Source organism: Serinus canaria, chromosome 14 (genome assembly GCF_022539315.1).
Source record: "Serinus canaria isolate serCan28SL12 chromosome 14, serCan2020, whole genome shotgun sequence".
In the NCBI taxonomy this organism is placed as follows: domain Eukaryota; kingdom Metazoa; phylum Chordata; class Aves; order Passeriformes; family Fringillidae; genus Serinus; species Serinus canaria.
The window spans coordinates 13,154,204-13,181,669 of NC_066328.1; the positions used below are offsets into that span (position 1 = coordinate 13,154,204).

The window sequence follows — 27,466 nt, forward strand, 5'->3', positions numbered from 1 at the left end:
GCATAATGCACTACCAATAAAAAATGTGGAAGGGGGTATTTTTATATTTTATTTTAAATGTGACCTGAACTTATCACAAAAAACTTTGCTTTCAAGCACAGCACACCTCACCTCATTCTCAAAGCTGCTGACAACACAAAAGCCGAGACTTGACCTTGAGGTGGCTCACAGGGAAAAAAAACCTGATTTACTGCAGCAGCCCACCTTGGCAAAAAGAAGGTCTCTGTCAATCTGCACAGCACTTTCAGAACTATTGACTTAAAAGCCTGCCACCAACCCTTCCAGGTGTCAAACATCCCAGAGTGAGTGACTTCCAAAAAGAATGACTTCACAGGTTACATATTCTGGTTACAACAGCCATGCCCTTTTTTAGGGCCACATTAAGCATCTGCACTTGCCAGAGCTCCAAAGGTCAGCAGCCAGAAGCTGTGGCTTCATGTTCAGAAGGGGTTCACTTCAATACCTGTAAAGGATAGTCATGTTCCCATACCACAGCTTGTTTCCTCCCTTCACACTGAGCTCCTCCAGCATTTCTTACAGCTTTGAAAGGAAATGTCCTGGAAAACATATTTGTAGGATTCAGATCAGATACCCACCACACATGGTGGAATTGGGAGAACAGAATTAAGGTGGTAAAATAAACTGCAAGAAGGGGGAAGATCTTAAACTGCAGCTTAAGCTGATACAGCCACAGCCTATCCCCACCTCTCAAATTACATGTGCTCCTACTGCAAGGTCAGGCACTTTGAAAGATGCTTTTACACAATCAATTAAGGGTTTAAATATACACAAAAGCCAGTTTAGAGCCAGACTGGGGCAACAGGCCAAGCTCACAGTGATAAGTCTTAAATGGCCTTACCTACTCAGAGTAAAATACCAACAGAAACCTTGTAAGACAGGTGCCAACACCTGAGCAACAAATCCATGCTCTGCGCCAATTTCTGCTGGAAAGAGTAAAAAATAAGCTGCCTCTTGCACCCATCAACTGCTGCAGAAGGAGCATTGTCACAGAAGAACTGCAACTATCTCCTTACTGCTCCAGCACCACAGAAGACCACTTGTCAAAAGAGTTTCCAGACAGCCAGCAACAGCCTTTGTAAAACTGGGTTTAGTTTTGTTTACAGCCACGTGTAGCCTTGCAGCCAATTCCAGCCCAGCAAGCTCTCAGCAGTAAAAACCCAGGGCAGCCTTCCAGGCTCATGACAGTTGTCCAGCCTGACTTCATCCACGTCACGTGGCAGTGGCCACTGTGGAGTTTGAGTATGTTAAAATAGCAGAAAAGCAAAGAGGCTGTATTTGAGGAAAGCACCACTATATCAGAACAGAAAACAGTGAAATTAGATGGTGGCTGGATTTAAAGATGCTCCACATCCAGCATGAATCCCTTCTGAGACTACTAAAGTTCACAAATGAATGAATGATGAGCTAAAAAGCGAGCAAAAGAAGAGCTGCATGTTAACTCCCCAGGTTCACAGTCCTGTAGATTAACAAGACTGTACCACCCATTAATCCCAAGGCAAACCAACATTTCACAGACACAGGACTACAAAAACCACCACAGGCCACAGCCAGGGGGTTACACAGGCTGCACTCAGGAACAGTTGCTAAGGACAGATCGTTTCAGGCAGTGAATCCTGTGCCCACCCTTGGTCAACACACTCGTGTCCAACACCGGGTCAGTTCTCACAGCAGAACAGAAATTCTCTTCCTGGGTGTTGCACTGTCAGACAGATTATTTAACTACCTGGGCTGGAGGATCAGTAAAAACAGCCACAAATTGCTAAATAAACACAAACACATTGAGTGAGGAGCACTCTCCAGACACTGTGTCCAAGGCAGAGGCGCTGCCAGCCCTTGTGAGCTGATCTGTGCTAGTCCTGGCAGATCCAGGGGCACCTCCCAGTTGATACACAATGAAGCTCCACTACAAAAGGATTCTGCTTTAACAATCTACAAGGAACTATTTACATTAGGCAAGCTACTGCTCCCAGGTCTTGCTCATCCGTAGCTGGAAATCCCAGCAGCACAGGAGGCATTAAATGCCCTACCCTGCTGGTTTCCTGAAAGGAAAAAAAGAGCTGCTTTTCCTGCCTCCCCATTATGCTGCTGCTGTCATCTCCCTCAAATTGCATTTCAGCACATGACAGCAGAGCAGGGAGAGGAGGAAAGTCCTCAGCAGCATTGTGGCTGTGCTGCAGGCAGCTTGTCAGCACTGCTGTCCCTTCCCTCTGCCAAGCCCCTGAAATGTGTTTGCCCAACAGAGCTTGTACTTGCCAGGGGTACATGGGCTAGTGCTCCTTCCAAAACTGGCCTTCAAGCAAAAATGATCTGCAAGAAGCATCAGGGAGAGGTTTTCCTTCCATCACACGAAAACACATCATGTCTTTGGGATGGGATTTGGAAGTGGAAGTATAAATCTGTTCCTCGCTCTGCTTTTGCAAGGGCTGCAAAAAGCCAACCCTGCCTGCTTTCCTCCAAGGAATAACAGGAGCAGTGCCCACAGCTTGGTAAGAGCATGTCAATCTGGATAAAGCAGTACAGAAGCCTTGTGCAAGGAGTACTCTGGACAAAACATATTACTTGAGGCCATTTTTCATTCTTATATTCACTCAAAAAGAGATTCCAGTTAGTGCAGAACCCGACCACCTTGTACTGCAGAGCAGCATCACGTGATGCTGCTACAGATCCCATCCAAATGTTTCTCTGAATAATGCAAACAGGAGCTTGGCCTCCTTGCAGGGGAGAGCAGGCTGACGGAGCAACACCACACTTGGCCTCCAAGGCCAACTGAAAACATTTCAGGTCACCCTGCCACCCACAAACACTCCCAGTTTTATTTCAGCTCATCAACTTCACTTCTCATTACAAGGGGCAACCACAGCCTCCAAAACTCAACCTGGGAGCAGCTGGGCACCACCAGCATCAGCACAGGAGTGGGGCACCCTAAAGCCAGAGAGGAAGCCACATCTTTAATTTAAATTCCTGCTGACCTGGGTCAGGAACACTGCGAGGTGACGGTGTGGCTCGGGGTAGCAGCTGCCCCACGGTGAAATCCTTCCCTAAAGCCCAATGCTTTTTCCACTTAATCAGGCACTGACAGTTCCCCTCATGAACACAGGCAGGGAACCACAGCAGGGCTGGTAATTAGGAAAGAGGTGCCATTCAGAAGGAATATCATTTCCCATCCTCAGGAATTAAGCTTTCTCAAGGATTGTTATGAATTTAAAACCACTGCAAGCCCTTAAGCACTGACCCAGAGGAAAAACATCACTCCCAAGATAGTCCAAAATAAACTTGAAATTCTATAAAAGTGACATGAAGGCTGGTGAGAAAGAGATTATCCCAGCTCAGTGAGACACTCCTTATTATCTCTCATCTAAGTGCTTTGACAAGGATAACTTACTCGAGCCACCAGGACACTGCTAAGTAGCTTTTTCCCCCCTCTTTTCCTCTTTTCCCTGCCCCTCCCCAATTTCCCACATCTCCCACTTCCAGTAACCTCCTTAAAAACAAAACTACTCTGGAATAATGTTGGCCAGCCCATTATTCAGCTCCATTTCAAACACAGGAGCTCCCAGCCTGTACACAAATGACCTTATCTCCTGGGAGACAGCTGCTGTCCCCAGGCAGCTGTGTGTTTCACACCTTCTGCTGTATTTAAAAAGGCACCTGTCCCACTGGGATTGGTCCTACTGAGAGTAATCCCAGTTACACGAAGCAGCTTGAAACCCCACCATCACTTCAGTGCACACACAGGCTTTGGAGACTATTAATGCCTCATCTTTAAGCAGTTACAATGATGTCCACATTCAATAATTTAAAGGGAGTCTTAAAATATCTCCGGATCAAATCCATCTGCAAAAAAACAAAAAACCAAAAAAACAACTCCAAACTTTTAATGAGAGGAATTAGTGGTGCAGTTCTGACTGTCCCAGAAAGAATGCAGCCAGTGGTAAGCCCCAACACCCAGCACTGCTGGCGCTCAGACACAGTCAACCACTCACAATGGCTTTAGAAAGATATAAATAAAAATAAGACACCCATTCCAAATTAATGAATAGGAGCTTCTTCCAGCAGGCACTAAACAACACCCGAAGGGCTCCACATCTCTTGCACTTGGGTTTGTGCTACTCCAGGTTGCTAATCAGCTCCTGGCCCCTGGGATACGCTTCCTGTCTCTCTCCAGCTGTGCTGGAACTGTGTGTTTGCCCCACCTATTCTTGCCACAGGACTTTTCAGTGATTTGTGTCCAATTTCGAAGCACAAGCCTTGCCAGCAGCAGGAACGCCCACTGCATTCTCAGGCAGACAAAGCACTGGTCTACCCCGGAATTTGGATTTCCGAGGCAGCTCCTGGAACTCCAGGCCAGGAACAGGCTGCCAGCACCCTGCTGGAATCCAGACTGTACCTTATCACCAGTAACACCTGCCCCAAGTGTTCTTCTAGGAACTGCTGCTCCTGCCCTGACTGCCTGCAGCCAGGCCAACCAGAAGGAAAACATCCTAGGAAGCAAGAAAAAGAGATGGACCAAAGCCTGTTACCACAATGCAGCACCTCCAAGCAGGCTGAATGTCTACAGATCTTCAGGAAATCTGTCTGAGTCCCTTCCCAAGTCTTGGTGTTCCAGGCACAAACTCCTGTCGAGATGACTGTTTATTAACATCCAGTCACACCACCAAGACACCCAGCACATGAAATCTATTAACGTGTTTACAATTGCAGAAAGCCTGAAGTAAGGCAGTGGAATTTTTGCACGGCATTCATCCTAGAAATTAAAAGCACATATTAAAGCTGTAAATCCCAGAGTTCTGGAATTAAAAGCTGTGCCTGGAACCCTCCTAGTCCTGAAGAAAGTGGGATCTAACACATGTTTAGAGCTGCACAGGCCCTGTACCTGTTCAGGGATGTACCAGAAGCTGCTCAAGATTTGGATCTGCAGAATGATGGGTCTCAGATTTCCTGCCTCACCTTCCAAACAGGTTGCTGGAGGAAAAACCCTCATGCCATCCTCTCTAAAAGCAGGAGAGGCCATGTTAGCTGAGCATGCAAAGGCCAGTCTAAATGCCTGATGGGGGACACCTGCCTCTCCCTCCACTGCTACCACTGCAAACTTGCAAGAGCTCTAAAGTGCATCAGGTGGGAGAGCAGAAATTGCTAAGAAAGAGGAATCAACCTCAACAGAGACAGAATAGAGAAGCAGAGATCTGCCCATAGGTCTCAGGGACTGGCTGTGCCTCTCGGCCACTAAGGCACCCTCTAGAACTGCTGCCTGAAGTAATGCTGCTCCATAGGGAAAGAAACACAAGAGGGAATACCCTGAAAAGCACATGGACATGGAGCTTTAGTCCCTCAGCACCATGTCTGATTTATGGAAACAAAAGTGCACAGCAGCAATATCAGCTCTTCTCTTTCAAAGCACCATAGGTCTCAGGACAGTGATCAAACCACAAGAAACTGAACAGAAACATCAACAACTAAACTTATTTGTATGAAAACTGTTATAAGCATCTGTCAGTAAGATTCTAAAGTAAGGTATTAGAGGACACTCAAAGACAACACTCCAGGTCATAAAGCATAGGTGAGATGAAAGGAAAAACTCCCTGGGCTGGGCTGGCAGGTGCAATCAGCCGTTATCCACCCAGGGCTCCAGCCAGCACAGCTGCAAAGCCGGGGATCCATGGGATGGCTCCTTAAGCCAATCTACATTTTACCCACCCCAAAGCACTGCCCCGGGCAAGCTCACACTCCTCCACACACATGCCTGAGTTCCCCACAGCTCTTCAGCCTCAGAAAACTTGGGTGGGATCCCAACCTGCCTCTGGGGGAACAAGGTCAGCTCCAGGGGCAGAAAAACTCATTACATAAACGCAGTGTACATTAACACTTCCAGGCTGTGCTCTACCACGGCTGGCTGGTAGAGCACAGCCTGGAAGTGCTCTACCAGCCAGCCGTGGTAGAGCACGGCACTTAGATCAATAGAGAAGGGAAAGAAGAGGAGGAAGAGGAGTATCTCTTACACTGATCCCTCAGCTCCGAGGACAGCTGTGTTTGGGGTTTCTCTCCTGCAGCAGCTCCCACAGCAGATACCTGAAATGTCGAGATGTCCCAACAGCACCGACTGCTCCCACACTGAACAGGGGTCAGAAGAGAAATATCTTTTATCCTCCTCTGCCCACCCGCTCCGGCGCCGGGTTATCCCCCACTCCAAACCCCCGGCCCGGGGGACCGGCACAGCCGTAAGGAGCCCCCGGGAGCAGCGCCTGTCCCCGGGTGTCCCTAGGGGCTGCGGGGGGACACAGGGGCGGTAAAAGGACCCCCTGGCCCCGGGAAGGGGGAGAAGGGACCGGCCCTGAGGGGATGGAGGGCGGAGGGAAAGGACCCAGTCCTGAGGGGAGCTGGAGGGGGAGGGGGTGTCCCCGGTCCTGAGGGAGAGCGAGGAGGAAGGACTCGGCCCTAAATGAACGAGGAGGGGGACGGGAGGACAAACACGGGGACGACGACGCGGGGGACCAGTCCCTGAAGGGAAGCGCTGGGGGGGAACGACCGGCCCTGAAGGGAGGAGGGGGAAGAGAAACGGTCGGAACGGACACCGGGCCCTGAGAGGACGGGGGGAGAGAACGACCCGTCCCTGAGGACAGGCCCCAGCCGGGAGCAGCGCCCGACCCCGCAGCGAGGGGTCCGGCGAGGCCCAGGGACGTCCCGGGGCGGCCCCTCTGTCCGTCGGGCGGAAGGGCTGCCCCGGCACTCACCGGCTCTGCGGGACAGAGGGGTCACCCCGGCACTCACCGGCCCCGCCGCCCCTCCGGCCCCGCTTCATTTAACCGCCGCTCCCGCCGCTTCCGCCCGGCCCGCGCCACGTGACCGCGCCGCCCCGCACCATAGAGACACAGCGAGGGAGAGACAGAGCGGCGCGCGGGGACGGGCGGCGCGAGCGGGCCCGGCCCGGCGAACCTACCATAGAGAGAGAGGGGGGCGGCCGGCCAGCGCCGCGCCACGCCCCCTGCCGGGCGGGCGGTGTTCCCGGGGGGAGGGGGCGTGGCCAGGGCCGCACGTGTGTGAGGGGCGGGGCCCGGGGGGCAGAACTGAACTTTTTGGGGGGCTCAGCAATGGGGAGGGGGGTCAGAACTGAACTTTTTGGGGTGCTCAGCAATGGGGAAGGGGTTCCGGGACACCTGCACGGGACTCCCCCCCATCCCCCGAAGCTTTGCATGTTCCTGGAGGCCAAGCGAGTGGCAGGGAACTCCTCCTGGACACCGCGTTTGTAGCCGGGGATGTCCTGCAGGAAGAGGAGAAAATGGAACTTGAGGGATTGACGTGACTTGCGGAGCTGCCGGAAAAGGAGACAGCCGATTCGCTAGGCTCCGCATGTTCCTAAGAGAAATGGGAACATTTTAATTGCGTTTTCAAGAGGTTTACGTCGTAGAGAAGTCGTGGAGCAGCCCCTCTGCAGCACAGCCCGCCACCCACTGGAGCAGGTTACAGGGATCCTCCTCTCTCTTAGCAACAAAAGGAAAGCAGAAATCAGGAAAACTTAACAAAAAGTATTTATTAAAAAAAAACCAACGGTGTCAGTGTGTGACAGAGCATTGAAGGACTGACACGATTTCCTGCTCCAGGTAATGAAATCGTTCAGTCCCTGCCGCTGGCTGACATGATGGGTGGGCTGCAGCATTTGTTCATACTGTGAAATTACTCCAAAAATAAAAAGCATTTTATTTGTACTCCCTTCTATTTTGTTTATTTATTAAACCAAATTATGGCCCATCTTTCAGCTTCAGGGAGAGAAGGCACTGCTGCAGCACACACCAACACTGAGCACCCTCCTCGGACTTGCTCCTGTCCTTCTCCACTTGCAAAGCAGCAGTAATTAGGAAAAAAAAAAAAAACAACAAACAGGAAAGCAAGTATTCATCAACATTAGCGAATCTTTCTCCAGCTTTCATTCAGGGGAGATAATTTCTTTCTGCGAACTGAGGTTCTGAAAAAGTATCCGGACAAATAATGAGAGAAGAACGGAAAAAGATTAAAGTGAATTAAAGAAACAAAGTATTCTCCCTGCAGAGGAGGACTTTCATCTGGGCAGTTCTTAATCGATCTGTTAAATCCGTTGCATTTCGATACTTTGTCCACTCTTTTCCTGTGATTCCCACAAATATTTTAACGAACAAAACCGTAGCTACCAAGAGTTTAAAGTTGTGAGTTTATTGCATATGTAACAAAAATGAACATGACCTCCTGGGTCCAGCCTACTATACAATCAGTGTTTATTCCAGCTGGTTCCATAACCACATTAAATAGAACTAGTATTTCCTTAAATACTTTGATTTAGACATAAAATGAAACATTAGTGTACAACTTCCACAAAATAAATCTGCAATAAAAACAGTGGGAAGAATAACAAGGATAGCAGCAATACTTAAACATGACATTACAAAATAATAAATTAAAAAAAATACATTATAAAGTGGTTGAGGAACAACAACAATAACAACAACAACAAAAAAAATGAACAGATTAAAACCAGATCCATACTGTGTTTCTGGGAATTTGCTGTGCCACACGGCCCTGAACCTGGGCTCTGGCTCCAGAGGGCCTGGTGGCTGATCAGTAATTTACAAAATCTGTTGGATTTTACAACCACCTTGACTTGAACTGAGGACAAACTGCTGAGCTGATGGCACCGTCTGGAGCTTGGAGCAGCCTTTTTGGAGCAGGGTCTTGTCTAACATAATGCCCAAGAGAACACTCACACCCATCTATCCAACAGTCTGCTTTCTTCCTGCTGGAACACACGAGCAGAGTGGTGGTTTCCTACATCCCTGAGCGAAGAGTAGAGGCTGAGGAGCAGTACCAGGGCACGGCTGCTGCAGCAGAGGGGTTTGCCTGGCACAGCAATGACACACACGCTGTGCCTCATCTTCCCTTCGGGTCACATCCAAGAGTATCAGCTGGAACGTGGAATGGCAACACCAACACGGGACTCGATGGTTTTCTTTGGGCAAGTTTGAGAAGTAACAACCAAGTTCAAGTGCTGGCAGACCGAGTGGGAATGGACACACAAATTCAGACAGCTGAGGTTATCCCAGACCTCTGAGAGCCACTGCCTCAAGCCGTGCTAACTCCTGTTGGCATTTTGTCCTTCCCTGGCCTTGGAAGAGGGCACAGGAAGAACAGCCCATGGCTCCAAAGCCATTCTGCCTCACATCTTGCTGTTCCTCCATCCACCCAACCAGCTTTAAGGCCTGCCTCAAATGCACGTACAGAACAAGACAAAAAATGTCTTTGTCGTCACTGAAGTGGCACAAAATTGCAAAGACAACACGACGGGAGAGGTGGTGAAGCTGCTGAAGAGAACTGAAATAATTCAAAAGACAGTGCCCTATTCTCCTTACTGTCAGCACGGAGGAGGTACCTTGACAAGGGCTTTTAAATACAGCAAAAAACAGACGGACTTTTCCAAACAACAATCCTTGCCTATTCTTATTTTGTGCATTCAATAAAACACGGACCTAGCAAAGACATTAGGAACTATCTTATGTCAACTGGGTCGTTGACATAAAGCTACTTGACCTATAGATCTCCAAATCAGGGGCCTTTCCCTTCACCTCACTTGTTTGTACTGAGCCAGCTGTGCTGCAGGTGTGACAGGATTTTTACTAGGGGTGGGCTTTAGTATCTGGGGTTTTGGGGTTTTTTTACACTTCTTTTAGTGAAAAATCCACATGAGACTGCATGCAAAGCTTTTGGGCAATAATCCATTTTGCATTTTTCCTATCTGACTGGTTTATTGCACATTCAAACGTACTGAAAGGTTTAACACACTCTATGAACAGGTTTGAATTCAAAGCAATATGGAAAACCCAGGGTTGTGGGGACTCTGCTACTCAGCCTGGGACTGCAGGGATGCTGTCTGCCAACTGCTGCACATCCCAACAACCAGAACTGCAGAAACTGGTCTCCAAGTGCCAAAAGTTCCTTACAGAACAGGGGGCTGAACATGCCTCTCCTGTACAGTCCTGCAGGATGAGCATCTTTAGCCACCCTGTGCAAATCTCACAATATGGTACAATTTTACACCTCCGATGCCACCCCCTGACAACAAATCACAAGAATTATGGTCAATGGCAAAAAGAAAACCACAAACAAACAAAACAGAGAAAGATGCCAGGTTTTGACAAGTGTCTACTTTCTGTCCTATCACAGTTTAAAGCTATTACCAAATGCAATTAAATAAAAAAACAAAATAGAAGTATTCCAGTAGACATTTCCTAAGGACAGTCTCTTACCCACAGCTGAATTTCAATGCACTATTCCATTAATGTAACATCTGTTAAGTGGTTCAGTCATGAATCTCTCTAAAAATCAGGCTTGCCAAAGAAAAAAAAAATCCTATACAAGCAAGCCTGCTTAATTTCAAACATGTTTGATAGATAACTGGGTCTCTCTGAAGCCATGTTATTTGTTAAAATACTGTCACATCTTGGTGTGCCAACTGGAAAAATGTTAGTGATTCAGTGTCTTAGGCTACAATGTAAGATGTAACCAAAAGTATGTATTCTATCACAATCTGTTAAAACCAAGTGGGGCAGTGCTCTTTATCTCTTCCATGACACATCCCTGGTAACTCCCTCTGGGAGAATTATCTTCTGGTAATGGGCCATCGAGCCTCAATGCATGACTGACAAAATCACATCACCCACTGTGAGATGCTCCACCCAGGGGGAGGAACCAAGCATTCCTACCTGGATAGAATCTGAGATTTGGAACACCACTGCAGCCCTTACCTACTGCATTCCCAGAGGACAAGAGCTACATTCCCACCACTGGAGACCTTCAGAGAAAGACCAGACCCTTCTAGAGGATCATTGCTTCACCAGAACCACATCTATCACTTCAACAAGACTGCAGCCACCACTAACTCGGGCTGCCACTACCACCCTGACCAACAGGGTGTCAGGTCCTAGCCTGACTCTGTCACTTTAAGCCAGTGTTTCTGTATTATTGCCTTGTTATATATACTAGTAAAGAGCCATTATTCCTATTTCTCATATCTTTGCCTGAAAGCCCCTTAATTTCAAAATTATAATAATTTGGAGGGAAGGGGTTTACATCTTCCATTACAAGGGAGGCTCCTCCCTTCCTTAGCAGACACCTGTGTTTCAAATCAAGACATTCCGGTATTGGATTTGCTTTTGTTTCCCCTGTGTTAGAGAACAAACCTTTTAATATTAGTTTCAGATATTGGAAAAAATAGCCTTATGGCTCTCTGGAGAAACTTTCATCCCTATGTAACTGAAGTCATAAATTGTTCCAATAGCTTTCTGTAACATTTAGAATGTATTCACTTTACAGCTCCCCTTTCACCTCAATCTCCAAATAAACCTTTCCCAAGGCCAAAAAATTTGAAGCAGGAGTTTGTTCTGTTAACTTGACTTTTAGTGATTTCCATGTGAGTCTTAGAATTTAAAATCACACAAACACATCTTGGGTAAAACAGTGGCACAGAAATCACAGCTTTGGGATTGAATGGATTTTCATCCTCTGTCTGCTCCTCACAAGGCTTCTCTGCAAGGTACTTACATATGAACAAATGATGGAAAGTAATTCTGCTGGAGGAAAGAATTGTTTTCACGTGCAAAACAATTAGATTTCAGCCAGGACAACCAAACAGAAATCATACAATACCATTTAAGCTGTCCCAGATTCCTTCACTTTTCTTAAGGTGAGCCACAGCTTCCACTGGGAGCTTCCTGCTAAGGCAGAACTTGGATATCTTTCCCTTTCAGTTAAGTGTTCATATGGAGGTATTTTCTGCTAGAAGTTTTCTTTTTAAACAGATGTTTAAAATGTGCAATGCAAATTCTGCTGCCAGTCAGACACTCTGCACCTGCTGGATTCTACAAAGGCTCAACCTTGATTTAAGACAGACTAACCAGGTGCACCTACCAGTTTCAAGTCCTCAGCAAATTAAGCTCATTCTCAAATACACTTTGATTCTCCTATTAAAAAAGCCCCACAGGTCGCTGACCCTATCACAATATGTGTTACAAATCTAGCAGAATATCCTGTGTAACCAAAGCCAAATGCTGAATTTGGCTGCATTTCATTTCAGGGGGGATAGAAGAAGAGGGAAGGGGTTATTGTAACAAAGGGGAGAAAACAGAGTTGGGAACCACCAAGAAAAGCCCCGACCCTCCCCCCCAAATCCACCAGCGACCTAAGGGAAACAGCCTCATCTCTAAGTTGTCAGAGTTCAGATGTTTCAGACAGCTTAGCAGGAAGTTCACAGCAAGCTTCTTCTAGCTTTTGATTTGGTGGTCCATGAGCTAGCATCTGTTTCCTTTGGTTGCTTTTTCATTCCACAGCAAACCCACACGTCTCTTCCACGGCTGTCAACAGCTTCTCATAAAGCTTCTCGTATGACTCATAAGGCGGAATGTCGATCCGGTTAAAGCTGCAGGGAAAGTAACAAAACACTGATGGATCTGGAGTGCTTCTTGGGGGAAAAATGTAAAGAGGCTACATACAGATAGAAATTGTAAAAACTCTCAACTGTCTCAGTGGCCAAAGGAGACAAGATGAAAAACAGCTATTTCTACAGCAGGAATGCACAGCTTAATAGGGCAGCGTTTGGGATGAGGAGGAGGAAGGGGCAGATGCAGGAGACTTGCAAAGAAAAAGCAACACATCAGGCAAACCCACTCCCTGCCCTGCCTGCACACAGTCTGCTGCTGCTGACACCATTTCCTGCCTCTGATGGAGTGAGATTTCCGTGCAAGGGCTCAGGCTATGCCTATACTGCAGCAACAGCATGAGCTTCCAACACTCGACATCTGACAACACTCCTTTGTAATAAAGAAATAAAGAAATAAACTTACAAACGTCTCACTACCCAGAATTATCACCTCTGGAATAAATGAAAACCACAGATAGTATAGAAAACAAGCTTCAAGAAAGGCAAATTATTTTGCTGGCTGCAGAGTATAGATATATCTAACAGAGCACTCTTGGAGTCATCCATGTGTACTACATGCCTAACCCCTGCCCAGGACAGAGATGACTCCTTTAAATCAAGACAAAGGGAGAGGAAGCAGAATGTTTCCATCTTACCAAGTGTGAGCTTTTGGAAGGTTGTCTGTGTTTGCATCTATTAAATGGATGGTAAACAGTCTGGGTCCTGCAGCGCCTGTAGAACCTTAGACAGACATTCTAGTTAATGCACTTCAACAAAGCATCATTCATACACACACATTTTGCAGCATATAAAAAAGGCAAGAGAGGAAATTACAGTTCCAGCTGCAAGCCTAAGTATGTCCTAGGCTAAATCTGTAGAGATATTTGCAGCTGATGAAGGGATGGCAGAAGAGATAGGGCTGTTTGTGACAATCATTTTACAGGCTGGTATTTTGAAAAGCTGCTAAATTTGTTATTAATGAAGCTGCACCATCAAAAATGAAAATACTTAAGTGCATGAAGGTTTTCCTTGTAAAATAGAGCTAGTATTTTAATTTTGAACATCTATTTACTGTCAGCCAACAAATGGAATGTGATCAGGAGATCAGAACAGCCAAGGACACTGCCACGTTTTTGATAAAAATCTGCAATTTTCAGAAATTTCCTTTAAAGCCTAATGGTTTGTTGCTGAACACTGAGGGGAATACAATTCTCACAAGAAAAAGTTCTTTAGTCAGCCATATATCCCTGTGCATATTTGCATGGAATGATTTGAACCTCAGAGCACAGAGCTGCAGGAGACTGACGAGCCAAAATTGACAGCAGTCAAAGCACTGCACAGTAACAGATTCACCAGCTTCCACCACTATCAGCAACAGCCAAAGTGTTCAGCAGCAGCTGAGCTGATGACAAATGTAAAACAGTTCTCAAGCTCTGAAGTTTGCAAGTGCTTGACTTATCCAGTAATATGCTGATATTTTACAAGGGGCCTGTAAGTATCACACCCCTTTTATCCCTTTCTCCAACCACAGATTAACTCAGCCTCCACATCAGTCACCTTGTAAAGCCTTGAAACCTTGAAGTGGGACACGCGTTGAGCCCGTCACAAACTGCAGCAGCCTTGCCCTTCTTTCCTCATCAAACGTTTCCACTGCTTGCCAGAACCACTTGACAATGTTGCTGTCAGCCATGCAGTGCTTTAGGCGGGTGTTGGACTTCCAGTCATTCAGGTCTATCTTATCCAGGCCTCCTATGATCAGCTGTTAAAAGATTAGGAAGCGCTTTAAAGCCCAGAGTAATTTCAGGTTTGCAGTTATAAAACACATCCAACCACATCATAAAGCCTGGCATTGTTCAGGTGCTTCACCCACCTTTTTGGGGCAAGGTAGCCTTCCAAACCAGTACAGAACTGGCAGCAAATCTCTCCAGTTTGACTGCAGTGAAACTGACCCCAAGCAGTGCTTTATCAGCATTAGAATGTTCTCAAGCAACTAAGAGTCAGCAGCCCATGCAAAATTTGCTTTATTAAATCTGTGCTCCCTGGGAGGTACAGCCTGTCTTTATGAGGGCACAGCACTGATTTGGAATAAGGCTGTGGCACAGCATCATTGTCCTGCTGCAGGATTGTCCTAGAGGTGCCAATGGAATCCTGCTCAGCCTATGGGAACATCTGAGTTGCTTTGTTGCTCTACAACAAACGAGTGAAACTTTTCATCTGTTTTTTGACACCATTTGTGACCATCTCTGACACAGACCAGACATATCACTTCAATCTCTTTTCCACATGACACCAGGCTACAAAAAGGAAGTTGCTGCTGGCCATGCATTTAACCACCTCCTCTGGCAACAACAAATAAATGACACAGAGCAAACTTCACCCCTGAAAACAAAACGTCTGCGGTATTTTAAATTTCCCATAATATTCCACAGTAAGGATCCCATTGCTGAGAGCTGCCCTTTAGCAGCTGCCTTGTGCCACCAAGACAGCACCCACTTACACCTGCTCACATCATTAGGGGAGTTGTGACTGTTCTGACATGGAGAGTATTGAAATATTTAATGGATTTTTAATCTACCTTTTTAAGCAAATGGAATGCAAGAACTTTGTGGGATTAACCGAAATGCATGACTGACTAGCACAAAATGCTTTTTAAACCACAAATGATGAATATTCCATAGGTTGTCTTATTTTTTGTAGGAAGCAAAACCAGAGGATAAATTGCTGTAACAGGAACTATTTTAAGAAGTAGCTTTCTGCATCTCAGGATTTGATAGGAAAACAAATTAATTTCTTTTCTATATGCTCAACTCTTCTACATCTGCAAACCAATTCCTGTGTGCAAACAGAAACAGCCATGCATGAAAAGTTACTGGACAAAACAGGTTCTGGGGTAAATAACATGTCTGGTCTTGCCAACAATTCCTCAAACCTGCAGTGTTTCCTCCTTCTCAGACCACCTGCCTTGAGCATTAGTCCTTGGATAGAAACCATGGTGTATTTGTCTTTCCCTGTTTAAGTAGCCCTCTCAATAATATCAACCCAAAGAATGTCTAGAATAAACCTAAGAGGGTTTGGTTAAACAAATACTCAGCTTTCTGGTACATAGAATGGAATAAGTTTTGTGGTTTGTTTGTTTTATGTTAGTTTTTTAAATCAGTGCTTGACTGTGGATCAAACAAATTACAGAACAATAATCCATGTGTATAAAACATACCTCAAGTTCTTTCTGGTCAAAAGGCTTAAGGAGATGTTGAGGAATAAGTTCATTAAAACCTTTCTGCAGAGCCAGGAACTGTGCCTCTATTCCTCTCATGAACCGCCAGTTCACATACAACCTGTGGGGGAGGAAGGAAGAAGCCAGGACTGATGAGCTGGACAGCACTGGGATTTTCCCAGCAGACTTGGAAAATGCTCATTTTACAGAGGACCTTGTTTTAATACACACATTTTGTATTATGAAAGAAGTGTTTATGCATTCCTTTTCCCATCAACAACTAATAATTGCACCATCAATGGAAAAACCAAAATACCATTCAGAACTTCATCTCCCCAGGTCTTCCAGTGAAAACATCTGTGTCATTTATGACTCAGGAGCTCCCACCCAAAATACTTACTTCCCCAGTTTCACTATATACAAAAATTCTGTTTACTACCCACTTCCCACTTCATTTGCAGGACATATTTCTGTTTGCAATACCTGACATATTCCTTCTTGTTCTCTTCTGTCACTGGAATATTCCTGCCATTTGGTTTGAGTTCATGCTGTAAAATCCTCCCGAAGGCGTTGTGCTCCACACAGAACGTGTGGTCCAGGACTGGTGTGATATCGTTCTCTCTGCCAATGCACAGAGGGAAAACTCAACATTTTTGGCATTTTGCTAACTCTCAGTGGTGATGCTGACAGTTACTTGAACACCTAGGCAGTCCTCGGGCTAAATCTTAGCTACCACCTGCATTTCACACACTAGAGGAATATTGTCACCATCACCAATTTCTGTATGGTTTAGTGCATGTTGAAGTGCCTGATCAGATATGGGATATTCATCTAATTCTAACAGAGCTCAGGATACTGGATAAAACCCTATATACAGAAATACACACACACACACATATATATACACCCAGCAAGAATCTCATCTGCTGTCACATATCTGAAGCACAGAAGAGATCACACACAGAGGACTTCATCATCAATACCTTCTTTAAATACAAAATTCAAAACAGCTTTTAGGAAAAGAAATTAAGATAATTCAAAGCAGTTCTAAAGAGTCCCAATGCTACTCTGAATGCTGGATTTGTTCTGTAAGCATGCAGAAGCCCAAATTACTTTCATTTATTTTCATTTTAATCAGAGTTGGCTTTCTTTTGAAGAAGGCTGTACTTCCCCTCAGACCTCTGTTCTGAGTTTGGATTTTGATAGTGATATTCTACCATAACCAGGCCACCTTTAATGATTTGGTATCTACTTTATTGCAAGGAGAGTTTTCAATGAGAACTTTCCCTCAAGTACCTTTGGTATATTAAGAACAGTTTAATGACTTTGTGCAGACAGCCACTATAAAAAGATTTTTGCAAACTCTTTGTCTAAAGCATCTCACAATTGCCAAAAAACTCTACCCCATTTTCTCTACAGTGAGATGATTGCTAAATTCAGTACTTACAAGATCCAGACTAAACTTTTGTGTAATTCTGGGTCAACAGATTCCAGGTCGGAGAGCTGGATGGGCTTCCCCAGCAGCTGCTTGTAAAAGGGAACTGTGAACCCCCCGTTGATATAGTGTCCATGGAACACAGCCAGACCCATTATCCGACCAACAAAATGGAAATAAGACAAATGGTCCTGCAGGGAGAGAGGAGAATCAGGCTTGGGAAGACACTGACATCTTGTGGCACTCTTGGTGGTTTGTTCTGTGTGAGTTACCTGCAGCCCTCTGGGCAAGAGCAACCACCACTTTTCCTCACAACATAACCAAAACCAAAGCATTTAATGATTAAAAACCTTGAAGAAGTCTCTGTGCATTACCTGATTAATAAATTGGATTCAAGTCTCTAGACCTCTCAAAGGGAAAAACTTGGAGAAAGAAAATCCCTGTGAAAACTCCAGAATCCAAGAAGATGAGGATTCTAAACAAATTAGTTTATTCTTTATTTAGCCATCCAAATGTATCTAGTCTTGAGGAAGCAGTGTACTTGTTTCCTTCATTTCTTTCACGTTCCTTTTAAACTAACTTTTGAAAGCTGAGGTGTAAGACCTATGGTTAACATTCTTCCAATCTACCTCCCTCATCTTCCAGTGCAAATGTCAGGAAATGTCATGTCAGGAAGAATTCCCTCTACTAATACAGAACTGCTGCTCCATTTAGGGTCTGCATCAATACAAATCCTCCAGTAAGAGAAAAAGCAAGCACAGGAGGGTAGGGAGAAAGGGCAAGCAAGGGATACATCCCTGAAAGTCATGGGGTGACTGCTGGGAATGTAATGCTGTGTGCACAACCAGCTGTGCTCACAGTGAAAATGAATTTCATCTGCTTTGTCTTCTCAGAGTCACTGTGCAAACCAATCAGTACTGAGGAGTCTCAGAGAAATTGGATATTTATCAAAGGCTGTCATGCTTTTAATTTCTGAACAAAACCCCTCTGCTTCTTACTGTATAAATATAAGACATTAACACCTTCTTATTCCAATTTACCCTGTAGTTTATACTCTTCCTGTGAAAAAACAGCTGTAAAAAACTGCAGAGGGCATCTCTTAAAGTAGGAATATTGCTGAGAAATTAGTACTTACAGGATTGATAGAAGAGTCTGGATTGATTTGCAGCATGTAAATATTATCTGTGGAGTACTGGAAGAGTCCATAGTAGGGATTCAACATTTCATGGCACAGTAAATACAACCACTCTCTGTCAAGAAAAACCAAAAAAAAAAAAACCAACAACAAATTTAGGAGAGTACACCTTGCACTTAAGTTTTAGACAACACAATTATTGTGATTGATCAGTCATGGAATGCTTATTTCAAAATTAGATCCTCTTTTGCTGCCCTCCATTTGGAGACCAAAAGGGTGTGATTAAAACCCCACAATGTTCTACTCCACTCAGGGCAGACTTGGTTTAGTTTAGAAGCATTGAAGAGATTAACATCAATTAAAGAAGCTACAGCAAGCTGTTAGACAATGCCATCAACTAATTGAGTATGAACAGGCCACACTTCCAAAAAAATCCTGCCTTTATACAGAGTTCAGCTATTTGGAGCCCATGAGATCTCCTTCCCTGCAACCTGTACAGTATAAAGAAATATTTAAAAAAATCTGTTGATTAGAACCATCTCAATTGCTGGGGATCTTTAGAAAAGCTGTTCTTCTTCTAGCTTGGTGACTGCTTTCAGCAGAGGCTAGAAGGGACAGAGACCAAATGCATTAAAAGGAGGGGTTGGGTAAATTCCCTCACCTCAGTAACACACAAGGACAGGAGCAGAATTAAAGCTATTTCTGACCTCCCAAGTCACCATGAGAAATACTCCTGTGTTGTTAAATTTGGACACCCTTCCCAGGTCCAAAATATTCAGAGAGAACTATCAATTGCAATGCTTAGAAGTGGAGCTGTACTGATCTGGAAGAGTCAGTTGCAACTAATGGGCAATTATGAAAGGCATCAGGGTAACAGGATGTCAACACTGGAGACACCCAAGGCTGCCTCGGGTAAGGCAGCTCAGAATGCTCCAGCTTCTTTCCTTTATCCAGGGATTGATCACTGAAAGACACCTAAGTGGGCAGATTCTGTGAATTTGAGAAATTTCTCTGTGAATTTACACAACTCTGAGCCACCAGGTGAGCGTTTTTCCAGTGATGTTAAATCAGCTCCTGAATTTCAGATCTGATGTGACCCACAGGGAGTTATTGTAATTTTTAAGAGGGAGGCAAGTCCTCGCTGAAATTTTAGCTTTTGTTTAGGATTAGTTCATCTCCACTCCTGCTCCAACAGACCAGAGAACTCTCCTGAATGCAGCTGAGAAATAACAAAAAGGAACCCTCCTGCAATCCATTTGTGGGAAATCAGAGAGGAGTGTTTAACAAAACCGTTCCTGTGATCTGGATCTGACTTCAGGGTCTATACACTCCCTGAGAGACCTCACAATTTGAGCTGATCACACTTTCATAACTTGCAGTGGGACAACTGTTAAGTCACAAGCTTCCACTTTCCAATGCACCATGTAAAGAGTGAAGCTACAGCCACTGTCTGTAAACTAGACCACAAATAATTAACACATGACAGTAACAGGTGACTTGAAAGGGGATGGTAGCAACCACAGGGCACTTAAAGGGCAACTTTACAGTTAAGGGCTGTCAGAAAACCCCCAAAATCTCACCTTGCTACTCCTCCATAGTCCAGGCCCTCCTCTCCTCGGAATTTCACCATAAGCCTCTTTTTCAAGTCCTTTGGCCTCATCTTCATTATCTGACGATAGGATTCCTGTACGTGCATTTGTACAATTAGCTATTTTATTTCCTTCCTATAATTAAGTCTATTAGGATTTCTCTAACACCATAATTAAGATCTCTGCATTTCTGTAATACACAGATTGTTACTGAACGACAGAAAACATTACTCTAAGTGCTAACCTGATGCAAATTTCAATGACAACTGTGTAATGTGGTGGGTGCTTGTGAAGCAAAGTTGTAATAATCAGTGATCAGTTTTACTTAACTCTTCAGTGACAAAAACTGCTGTTAGCAGTAAAAGAAAAATCAATCAAATACCTCAAATATTTCCTCTCTGGATACTTCAATGCGACAGTGACCAGCCTGAGGTTGCTGAAGAGAGAGCTCATGTCTAAGAACTTTCAACTTTTGTACCAAGTCTCTTTCATATCTCTGTGCAGGCAACTCCTCACCCTCTTCCAATGACCCCTCATTTGGAGCTGGTAGAGGCTGCTGGCTGGGCTCTTTTAGCTGGCATTGATGGCTTGGAGAAAAAAAGGACAATATTTAGTCTGGACACATAACAATAAGGAATATGTAAAACAATGATGGAAGAAATTATTAAGCTTCTCTTAGAGGAACATGGAGTGAAATGTGTATTCAACTGAATACTTCTGTACCATCTTTACATTAAATTCAGGGATGTAAGGAACAAAGACACTTAAAGAGTTTCAGCATTTTTGAACTGTTTTTATATGGCAAAGCACTGTAGAAGGCTCTGTAGCATGATTGCTGATTGAGCAGTAATTAAAGTTTGTGTGGTATTCTCCCACATAGAGAGAACTTTCAGGAGTGCAACATGGAAACAGATCTCTAATGGAACAAGAAACAGCTTTATAAAGGGAACTGTCTAACAACTACAACTGATTTTATTCCAGCTTCAAGCAGAATGAGGCTGGGGATTCCTGACTTGGTAAAAATACTGCATCTGTGTTTTTTAAGAGAGAAAGATACACTTGTCCCAAATAGTTGCAGCTTCATACATTCAACTGTTCTTACCCATCAATGCTTTATTTGGGTTGTAGAGCAATTATTTTTTAGATGCAGAGATTCCCTGGCTGGCTTCAAGCACAGGAAAAAGTCTGGCCTTGGGCACAAGCAGCACTGCCAGGCTGCTCCAAGGGTCAGTTCCACAACAGTTCAGCTGCCTTTCCATGATGAGAACCTGAGCTTACCAATTCCTGCTAAACCCAAACTGGCTGTGCACAGCACCCATTGAGCAGACTCCAGCTGGCTTTATACTCCCATTGTCTGGAGCTCAAGGGAGCATGAAGTTAGTCCAGATCCAGAACAGCCAGCACAGAGCTAGAACTGCTCCTCCAGACAGACATGAGCTGCTGGGGAACCCCTGGCAGACTCTCTACCCCACACTCCAGCAATTCCAGAACTGTGCAGAGCAGAGTAAAAACCCTTCTGAACAGCCTCAGCAAAAAATTTAGATAAAACCAGCACTGAGAACCAATGCTGGGACCCTGACTACAGCACTGGCTGCATCTGTTCCCTAATTATCATTCAGGGTTTCAGCCCCTCTGACTCCCTTCAGACCTGACAGAACTATTTATCAGGCAAAGCTCTTACTTCATGATGTGATGTAGTCGTGGATCTGTGAATTGTGTGGTTCTGTTGTTATGATCTACAAAATATATTCTTCCTGAAACTGTACTTCTGACTTCCCAGCCTGGAGGCAAAGGTCCCAGTTCATCACAATTCACACTGTTAAGGTCTCTAAAGTGAAAAACAAACAAGATGTTAATGCACATTGTAAGTTAAGCAACCGAATACCAAGATGACTTAAAAAATTAAAATCACCTCTTTAATTAGGTTAAGGTTAGAATCCTGACTATCTGACTGAAAAACCACTGAGAGTAATTCTTCTAGCACATTCACTCACCCCTTTCATCCTGGATAAACCTCAGGTCTCACTCTAAGTGCTGCTAAAGGCAGTCACTCACTTCTAGGCAGTGTTTGAAGTCAATATATAAAATGTATTTATACCTAAAAAGATGGAAAATACCTAAAGTTCCAGCCAACTAACTGAGGAAAATACCAAGAGTGGCAAGAAAAGGAAGGAAGGAAACATGAAGATTATTTTTAGGCAGAAAACCTATTGTTAAGTACTCTTTAAACAGCTGGCATGGATTCAGGGTTGAAGATACCACTTCATGCAATTCCTCACCTAAATCTAACCATGCAACATTTGTATAAATGAGTTAATTGGGAGGCTTTGGAAAGGCAGAAATGCTTTGAACACTGAAGGTGTCTTAGTGTCACAGTGAGTATAAGCCAAGGGGACACACAGGCAGACAGACAAGCCCTTGTTAGGCTCCTTAAAGGAGATTATGGCTGGGACCATTTGCTGAGATCAGCTGTGCATCTCAAAGTCCTGCAGAGATCTGATTACAGCAAGTTTTAACCTACAGCTCTGCCCCATGCCAAGGTTAGGTTTTTGCACCACAAGCTGGTAGCACAGAAGTCACCTTGAACTAGAATAGGTGTGACCTGTGACTCACAAGACACTACTGTGTCCACTTCCACTGCTGAAACCCTGGCTCAAGGATCTGGGGAGAGGAGCAGCAGCACCTTCCATTTGGGTGGCCAGCATCACTTGAAGAAGACACAAGGCTTTGGGCACACAAGCCTGACATGACTGACACAAATGACTATCATTTCTTCTTCCAACAATACCAGCTAATCTAAAATCATCTATTTTCTTTCTCTCTCAGCTTAGTTTTTCATTTCCTTCCATACACTGAGCTTTTATCACCACTTTTGCCTGCACTACTTTGTATCATTTTTCTAATATCCTGTACCACATTCCTCTATTATCCAGGCAGTGCAGCAGCTGAGAGTTACAAACTTCACTCTTGAATCTGGTGTGCAGGTGGCCCATGAAAAAGCCCAGATTCAGAGCTGCTCAGGAAGAGCACCAGATCTTACTCACAAAGACCTGGATTAACTGCAGGTTAAGGTTTAAAGAGGCTTTACTAAATGAATCATGTGAAGGATTCAAATTTTCTAGCTGCAAATTACTGGCCTAAAGCATAAAAACCTCAAACCATTTCAAGTTTAAAGATAACAAGTAATCTCTCATTCACTTATACAGAAGTGAGCACTAATAAAACAAAAATTACAAGTTGAATATTCAAGAAATAATTATTTTAAGAAAGAAGTCAGTTTTTTCTTCAATTTGTGGTCCAAACTGCTCTCATACAAAAAAAAAAAAAAAAAAGTAGTTAAGATTCAGAAATTTGTAGCTTCTCCAAAAACAACCACATCAACATAGTAGAAGGAATTTGTCAAACAGGAATTCCTGAAGGGCTACACATTTTTTTGTTTTTTGTTTTACATGATTCACAAGTAAATAATTCTTTCTTTCAAAAAGAGTAATCCTTAATGTTTGGTGAAAAGGTAACTAGAAACATCCCAAACAATTCCTCTGCTGGGAGCTCTCCCTTTAAATTCAGACAGGCCATTTAATAGATTTTTGCTCTTATAAATCCAGCATCCTGCCACACAAGTACACACCAAACCCCCCTGACTTTTAACTATAAATCCATACCTTGGTATCCTTGGGTCGTGCCACGTGCTCACTCCAGTCTGTGTGTGCAAAAAATAAACCTGTCCCTGTACCGTTGTTCTTTGCTCTATAAAAAAGGAAGCAAGATTACTCTAAATTACAAATCCTAAAAAAAAAATTAAACAGTAAAAAGACATTAGGATATTTTCCTCCTAAGATAAAGTACCAAAGCCATCACACTGATCTCTTGCAGCATGGACTGTTTTGTCCTCAACAAATTTACTCTGACTACACATTTCAACATTCTTTTGAAACTCACAGATCCATACACCAGCATGTTTTAGTTTGTATTTTTAGTGTTAGATTTTGAGACAATCCAAACCCCCAAACTAGATTTCTCTACTCCTAGATTTGGTGTGGTCTTTTCTGAGGTTTAAATTCTCCTTAATCCCATCCTTCCTAATCTCCTGTACTATTGGTTTCCTTGTTGCTTTTGTATATTTTCCCAATCTTTTCTCAAATGTGGGCTCAAACTTACACAACATGCCAAGGGGGAAGGAAAAAATAGCATTACTGCTCTAGTTTAAAGAGCTCTTTCCATTCGTTCTCCCTAGATACACAGCCAAGATTAGCAGTGAATTTTCTGTAACAGCATCATACCACAACCTCATGTTTAATTTACCATCAACCCCTCAGTGTATCCTGGCGTAGCCAACTGCTAATTAGCCAATCTCAAACTCCCATCTGCACTTAGTTCCTTTTCCAAAAGGCAGAATGAGACGCACGTGGACGCTGCTTGTTCCAACAGGCAAAACCTCTCGATGCATCAAAAGGGAAGAAAATTTTGGTGACGTCTCTGGATGAAAGAAACCCTTTTGTGGGACACTCACCGTAGCCTTCAGGTAGCTCAGGTGACTGGTGGCCGTGGGGCCTGTTCTGAGGTGTCTGGACGTGAGCTCTGACCTCGGGGGTGCGGAGTCGCTGGGCCTGCAGCCTCTGCTCCTGGCTGGGAGACTCGAGGAAGCGGCAGCCGCCCCCTCCCGCCGCTCCCGTCGTGTCCGTGTAGGGCGCCGGCTCCTCCATGAAGCAGCTCAGCGGCCTCCCCGGCCCCGAATCTTCATAAACCGTTCTGAAAATGGGGAAACTTCAGGAGTTTCCATCACAAGAGAAGTGAATGCAGAAATAACTGTTTCTCTCTCCCAACAGCTTTTAATCCAAGAGGTGCCATTTTCTTAATGTTTTTTTTACCTAAATTTCTCAGCACTGGTAACAAAACAAATTAAGTCTTACCAAGTTTAGCCTAAATAACTTGCTGCCTGATACACATTCCCAGAAAATGTAGTAGTCACACTGATACTTAAGTTTCTAATGTTAGTTACAGTCTGTCCACACACAGACCATTTTCTAATTAAGTGAAAAGAAAACAATCCTTACCCTTCATTCTCCAAAAGCCCTCGGCAGTCTACTACAGAACCTCCTGTGCCTATTCTGTCCCGTGTTTGTAAACTGACTGAAAGAAGAGAACACAAACTCGGGTCAATAAAAGAAAAACTGCAGTCTTAAAAACAGCAAAAAGCAAAAAAACCCACATTTATACAGGGACAAATATTAAGGAAAGCTCTATCCTACACACAAGAATACATCACTTACAAAAATTCCCTACATTCTCTTAAAGCATTACTAAGTTTTTAAAAAGCAGAAGAGAAACCAGAGGGTCATCCCCTCAAAACTTGAGTTTATTTCTGTAATTATCAAACATGTGAAGTTCTACATCTGGGTTTCACGAGGATCTAGAAAAGGAAGTTGGAAAAAACTGCTCACCACTAGATGTCATCTTAGGGTGAGAATTTGGAGTTTGCCAAATATATTTATATATCACTGAAAAGCTGGGGTTGGTTGGGGGCAGAAAAACGTGGGGTAAATTTGCTGTAAAATGAGCACGGCCTTGTTGAAATTTGGAAATGGCTTGCATGAGTCAAAGGTATCAAACCAGCAACTTGGAAAATGTCTTTTAACTCCTCCAGATCATTTTTAACACCAAAGATTCCCCCTGCCTGTCACCTTGCCCAAATGCATCATCTCACAGTGACATTCACCCTTCCAGAGATGCAGCAGAAACCCTGCCTGATGCATTCCCTTTTTTTAATGTTGTTTCCCATCATCAACTGAGAGGAAACAAACTCCTGCATAGAAGTGTAATGAAAATTTTCTGGTTCTGTAATTTAATCCCAGTAAAATAAGAAAAAGCAGCACAGAACAGGCACAGAAGCAGTGACTAGAGGAGTTTTTCCCCATGGATATTTACCAAGCAGATGGAATTTAGCTGGGATCATTCTTACCCACTATTTGGCCTCGGACAGCATCGGTGTCTGTGGGGTTGAGTTTGCATAGATCCAAACGCTGGTCTGCAAAGGAGAATTGGAAAAATCAACCCTGGGAAGGGCTGGGTGGGAACACCATTCACTGCTCAGAACAAGGTGTGGGGAGTTCTTGGTCACACCAGGGAGGAATTGCTCTTACATCCAGTATCTTTTAGCCTGCTGATGGCATTGGAGAGGAGTCGGACACACCCCAGGAAGCCAGCTCCCTGTTTCTTATGGATTTTTTTATGGTTCCATACACTGATGGTTATGGAATCTGTTTTCCCAACGTATCTAGAAAGATACATATTAAAAGAGTAATTTTAGAAATAATAACCTCTTTTTACTCCACAGAAGTGATGCTGTAATTGGTACAAATTCTGACACATTTTAGTACATCGGTCATGCCTCTTTATTAGAAGTACACAAGTGCTTATGCCCAAAATGCTGTTATTAATGAATTACTGCACAGTGATTTCACACAGCATGGGAAATTGATATTGCTGCAGCATGAATTTAACTACAGCCAGCCTCATTAAAAGCTAAACAACAAGTCGATTAACGTAGAAAACTGCAGAATTTATGGTTCTAATAATTTGAAGAAAATAAATCATTCCAACAAGGACAATTTTCTGTAAAAGCTGGATGGCACTGCTCCAGGAGAGCTCACTAAGCCCCTGTGCTGTGTATCTGCCACACAAATAACTCCAAATTCAAACACCTAAAAGCAAAGTACCACTCCTTTATTAATAAGGATTTTCTTCTTGAAAAAAAATCAGTCCCTGAGAGGGCAGGGTTAGATGGGATATTGGAAAGAAATGCTTCCCTGTGTGGGTGCTGAGGCCATGGCACAGGTTGTCCAGAGAAGCTGTGGCTGTTCCATCCCTGGAAGAGTCCAAGGCCAGGCTGGGAGCAACCTGATCTAGTGGAAGGTGTCCCTGACCATGGCAGAGGGTGGAACTGGATGATCTTTAGGGCCCCTTCCAACCAAAACGTTCGGAGATTCTATGAGATTTGACTCTTCCTGCTAACACAAAATGAAGTTGCAGTGCCAACCCTGCACTATTTATTCACTAGACAAATCTCTGGGATACTGTTTACTTATGACCTTACACCCAACTCACAGATCATAATGCTGGTTCCACTTGGGGTCCAACGTGTTCTTCACAGTGTCAGTGGAATGGCACTGACCTGACCCATCCACAACTATTTTAGCAAATGGGTCAGGAAGTCCTGTGGAAAGGAAAAGGTGCTGTTAAACACAGCCCTTTGTTTTGCTGCTTCCAAGACAATGCCATTAGAAGCTCCCCCCTCAAGAAAGGACAGTTGCCATTATCCTGAAAGAATTTTAGCAAATCCTGTGTTTGAGGATGCTCCCCCAGCACAGAGCTGTGAGCAGCAGCCTGCCTGTGGTTCCATCAGTCAGACTTCCAGCTGGAATTTGTGAGCCCTCAGTGTTTCCAACCTTGAAGTGCACACAATCTACAACCCAGAGTAACATGTACTCCTGTAGTAATGCAGTGCATATGATGAGCCTCCACAGTAATGCACCATCTCCAGATAAATCTGATTAATCCAGAGCAGAAAGTTACACAATTAGGACATACTTACTGAAGAAATCTTTCTTTGCGAGATTCTTGGCACATAATACTGCAAAAC

General features: G+C 44.2%; 2 protein-coding genes across 11 annotated transcripts in view; both read right to left on the reverse strand.

Moving 5' to 3' along the window:
• Positions 1 to 6,901, reverse strand: part of RNF216 (ring finger protein 216) — a 76,208-nt gene extending 69,307 nt beyond the window's left edge. The window contains exons 1-3 of one of the 7 annotated variants that reach the window (XM_050979991.1): positions 6,787 to 6,901; positions 6,018 to 6,129; positions 464 to 557 (exon numbers count right to left, since the gene is read on the reverse strand). The gene's annotated coding sequence lies outside the window, so the exon portion shown is untranslated. Of the gene's footprint in view, positions 1 to 463; positions 558 to 6,017; positions 6,130 to 6,749 lie in introns of all 7 variants that reach the window. The other 6 variants (XM_050979994.1, XM_050979990.1, XM_050979992.1 and 3 more) reach the window with 6 other exon arrangements.
• Positions 6,902 to 8,186: 1,285 nt separating this feature from the next.
• The window catches only part of SMURF1 (SMAD specific E3 ubiquitin protein ligase 1), a 45,347-nt gene continuing 26,067 nt past the window's right edge, over positions 8,187 to 27,466 (reverse strand). Inside the window, exons 2-18 of one of the 4 annotated variants that reach the window (XM_030229692.2) lie at positions 27,419 to 27,457; positions 26,932 to 27,040; positions 25,968 to 26,101; positions 25,787 to 25,852; positions 24,882 to 24,957; positions 24,338 to 24,576; positions 23,490 to 23,574; positions 21,509 to 21,655; positions 20,210 to 20,414; positions 19,819 to 19,922; positions 18,239 to 18,353; positions 17,116 to 17,294; positions 16,152 to 16,289; positions 15,669 to 15,789; positions 14,012 to 14,213; positions 13,111 to 13,186; positions 8,187 to 12,454 (exon numbers count right to left, since the gene is read on the reverse strand). In XM_030229692.2, coding sequence (XP_030085552.1) covers positions 12,355 to 12,454; positions 13,111 to 13,186; positions 14,012 to 14,213; positions 15,669 to 15,789; positions 16,152 to 16,289; positions 17,116 to 17,294; positions 18,239 to 18,353; positions 19,819 to 19,922; positions 20,210 to 20,414; positions 21,509 to 21,655; positions 23,490 to 23,574; positions 24,338 to 24,576; positions 24,882 to 24,957; positions 25,787 to 25,852; positions 25,968 to 26,101; positions 26,932 to 27,040; positions 27,419 to 27,457 — 2,135 coding nt within the window. In that variant the 3' untranslated portion in view covers positions 8,187 to 12,354. Of the gene's footprint in view, positions 12,455 to 13,110; positions 13,196 to 14,011; positions 14,214 to 15,668; positions 15,790 to 16,151; positions 16,290 to 17,115; positions 17,295 to 18,238; positions 18,354 to 19,818; positions 19,923 to 20,209; positions 20,415 to 21,508; positions 21,656 to 23,489; positions 23,575 to 24,337; positions 24,592 to 24,881; positions 24,958 to 25,786; positions 25,853 to 25,967; positions 26,102 to 26,931; positions 27,041 to 27,418; positions 27,458 to 27,466 lie in introns of all 4 variants that reach the window. The other 3 variants (XM_030229691.2, XM_030229690.2, XM_030229689.2) reach the window with 3 other exon arrangements.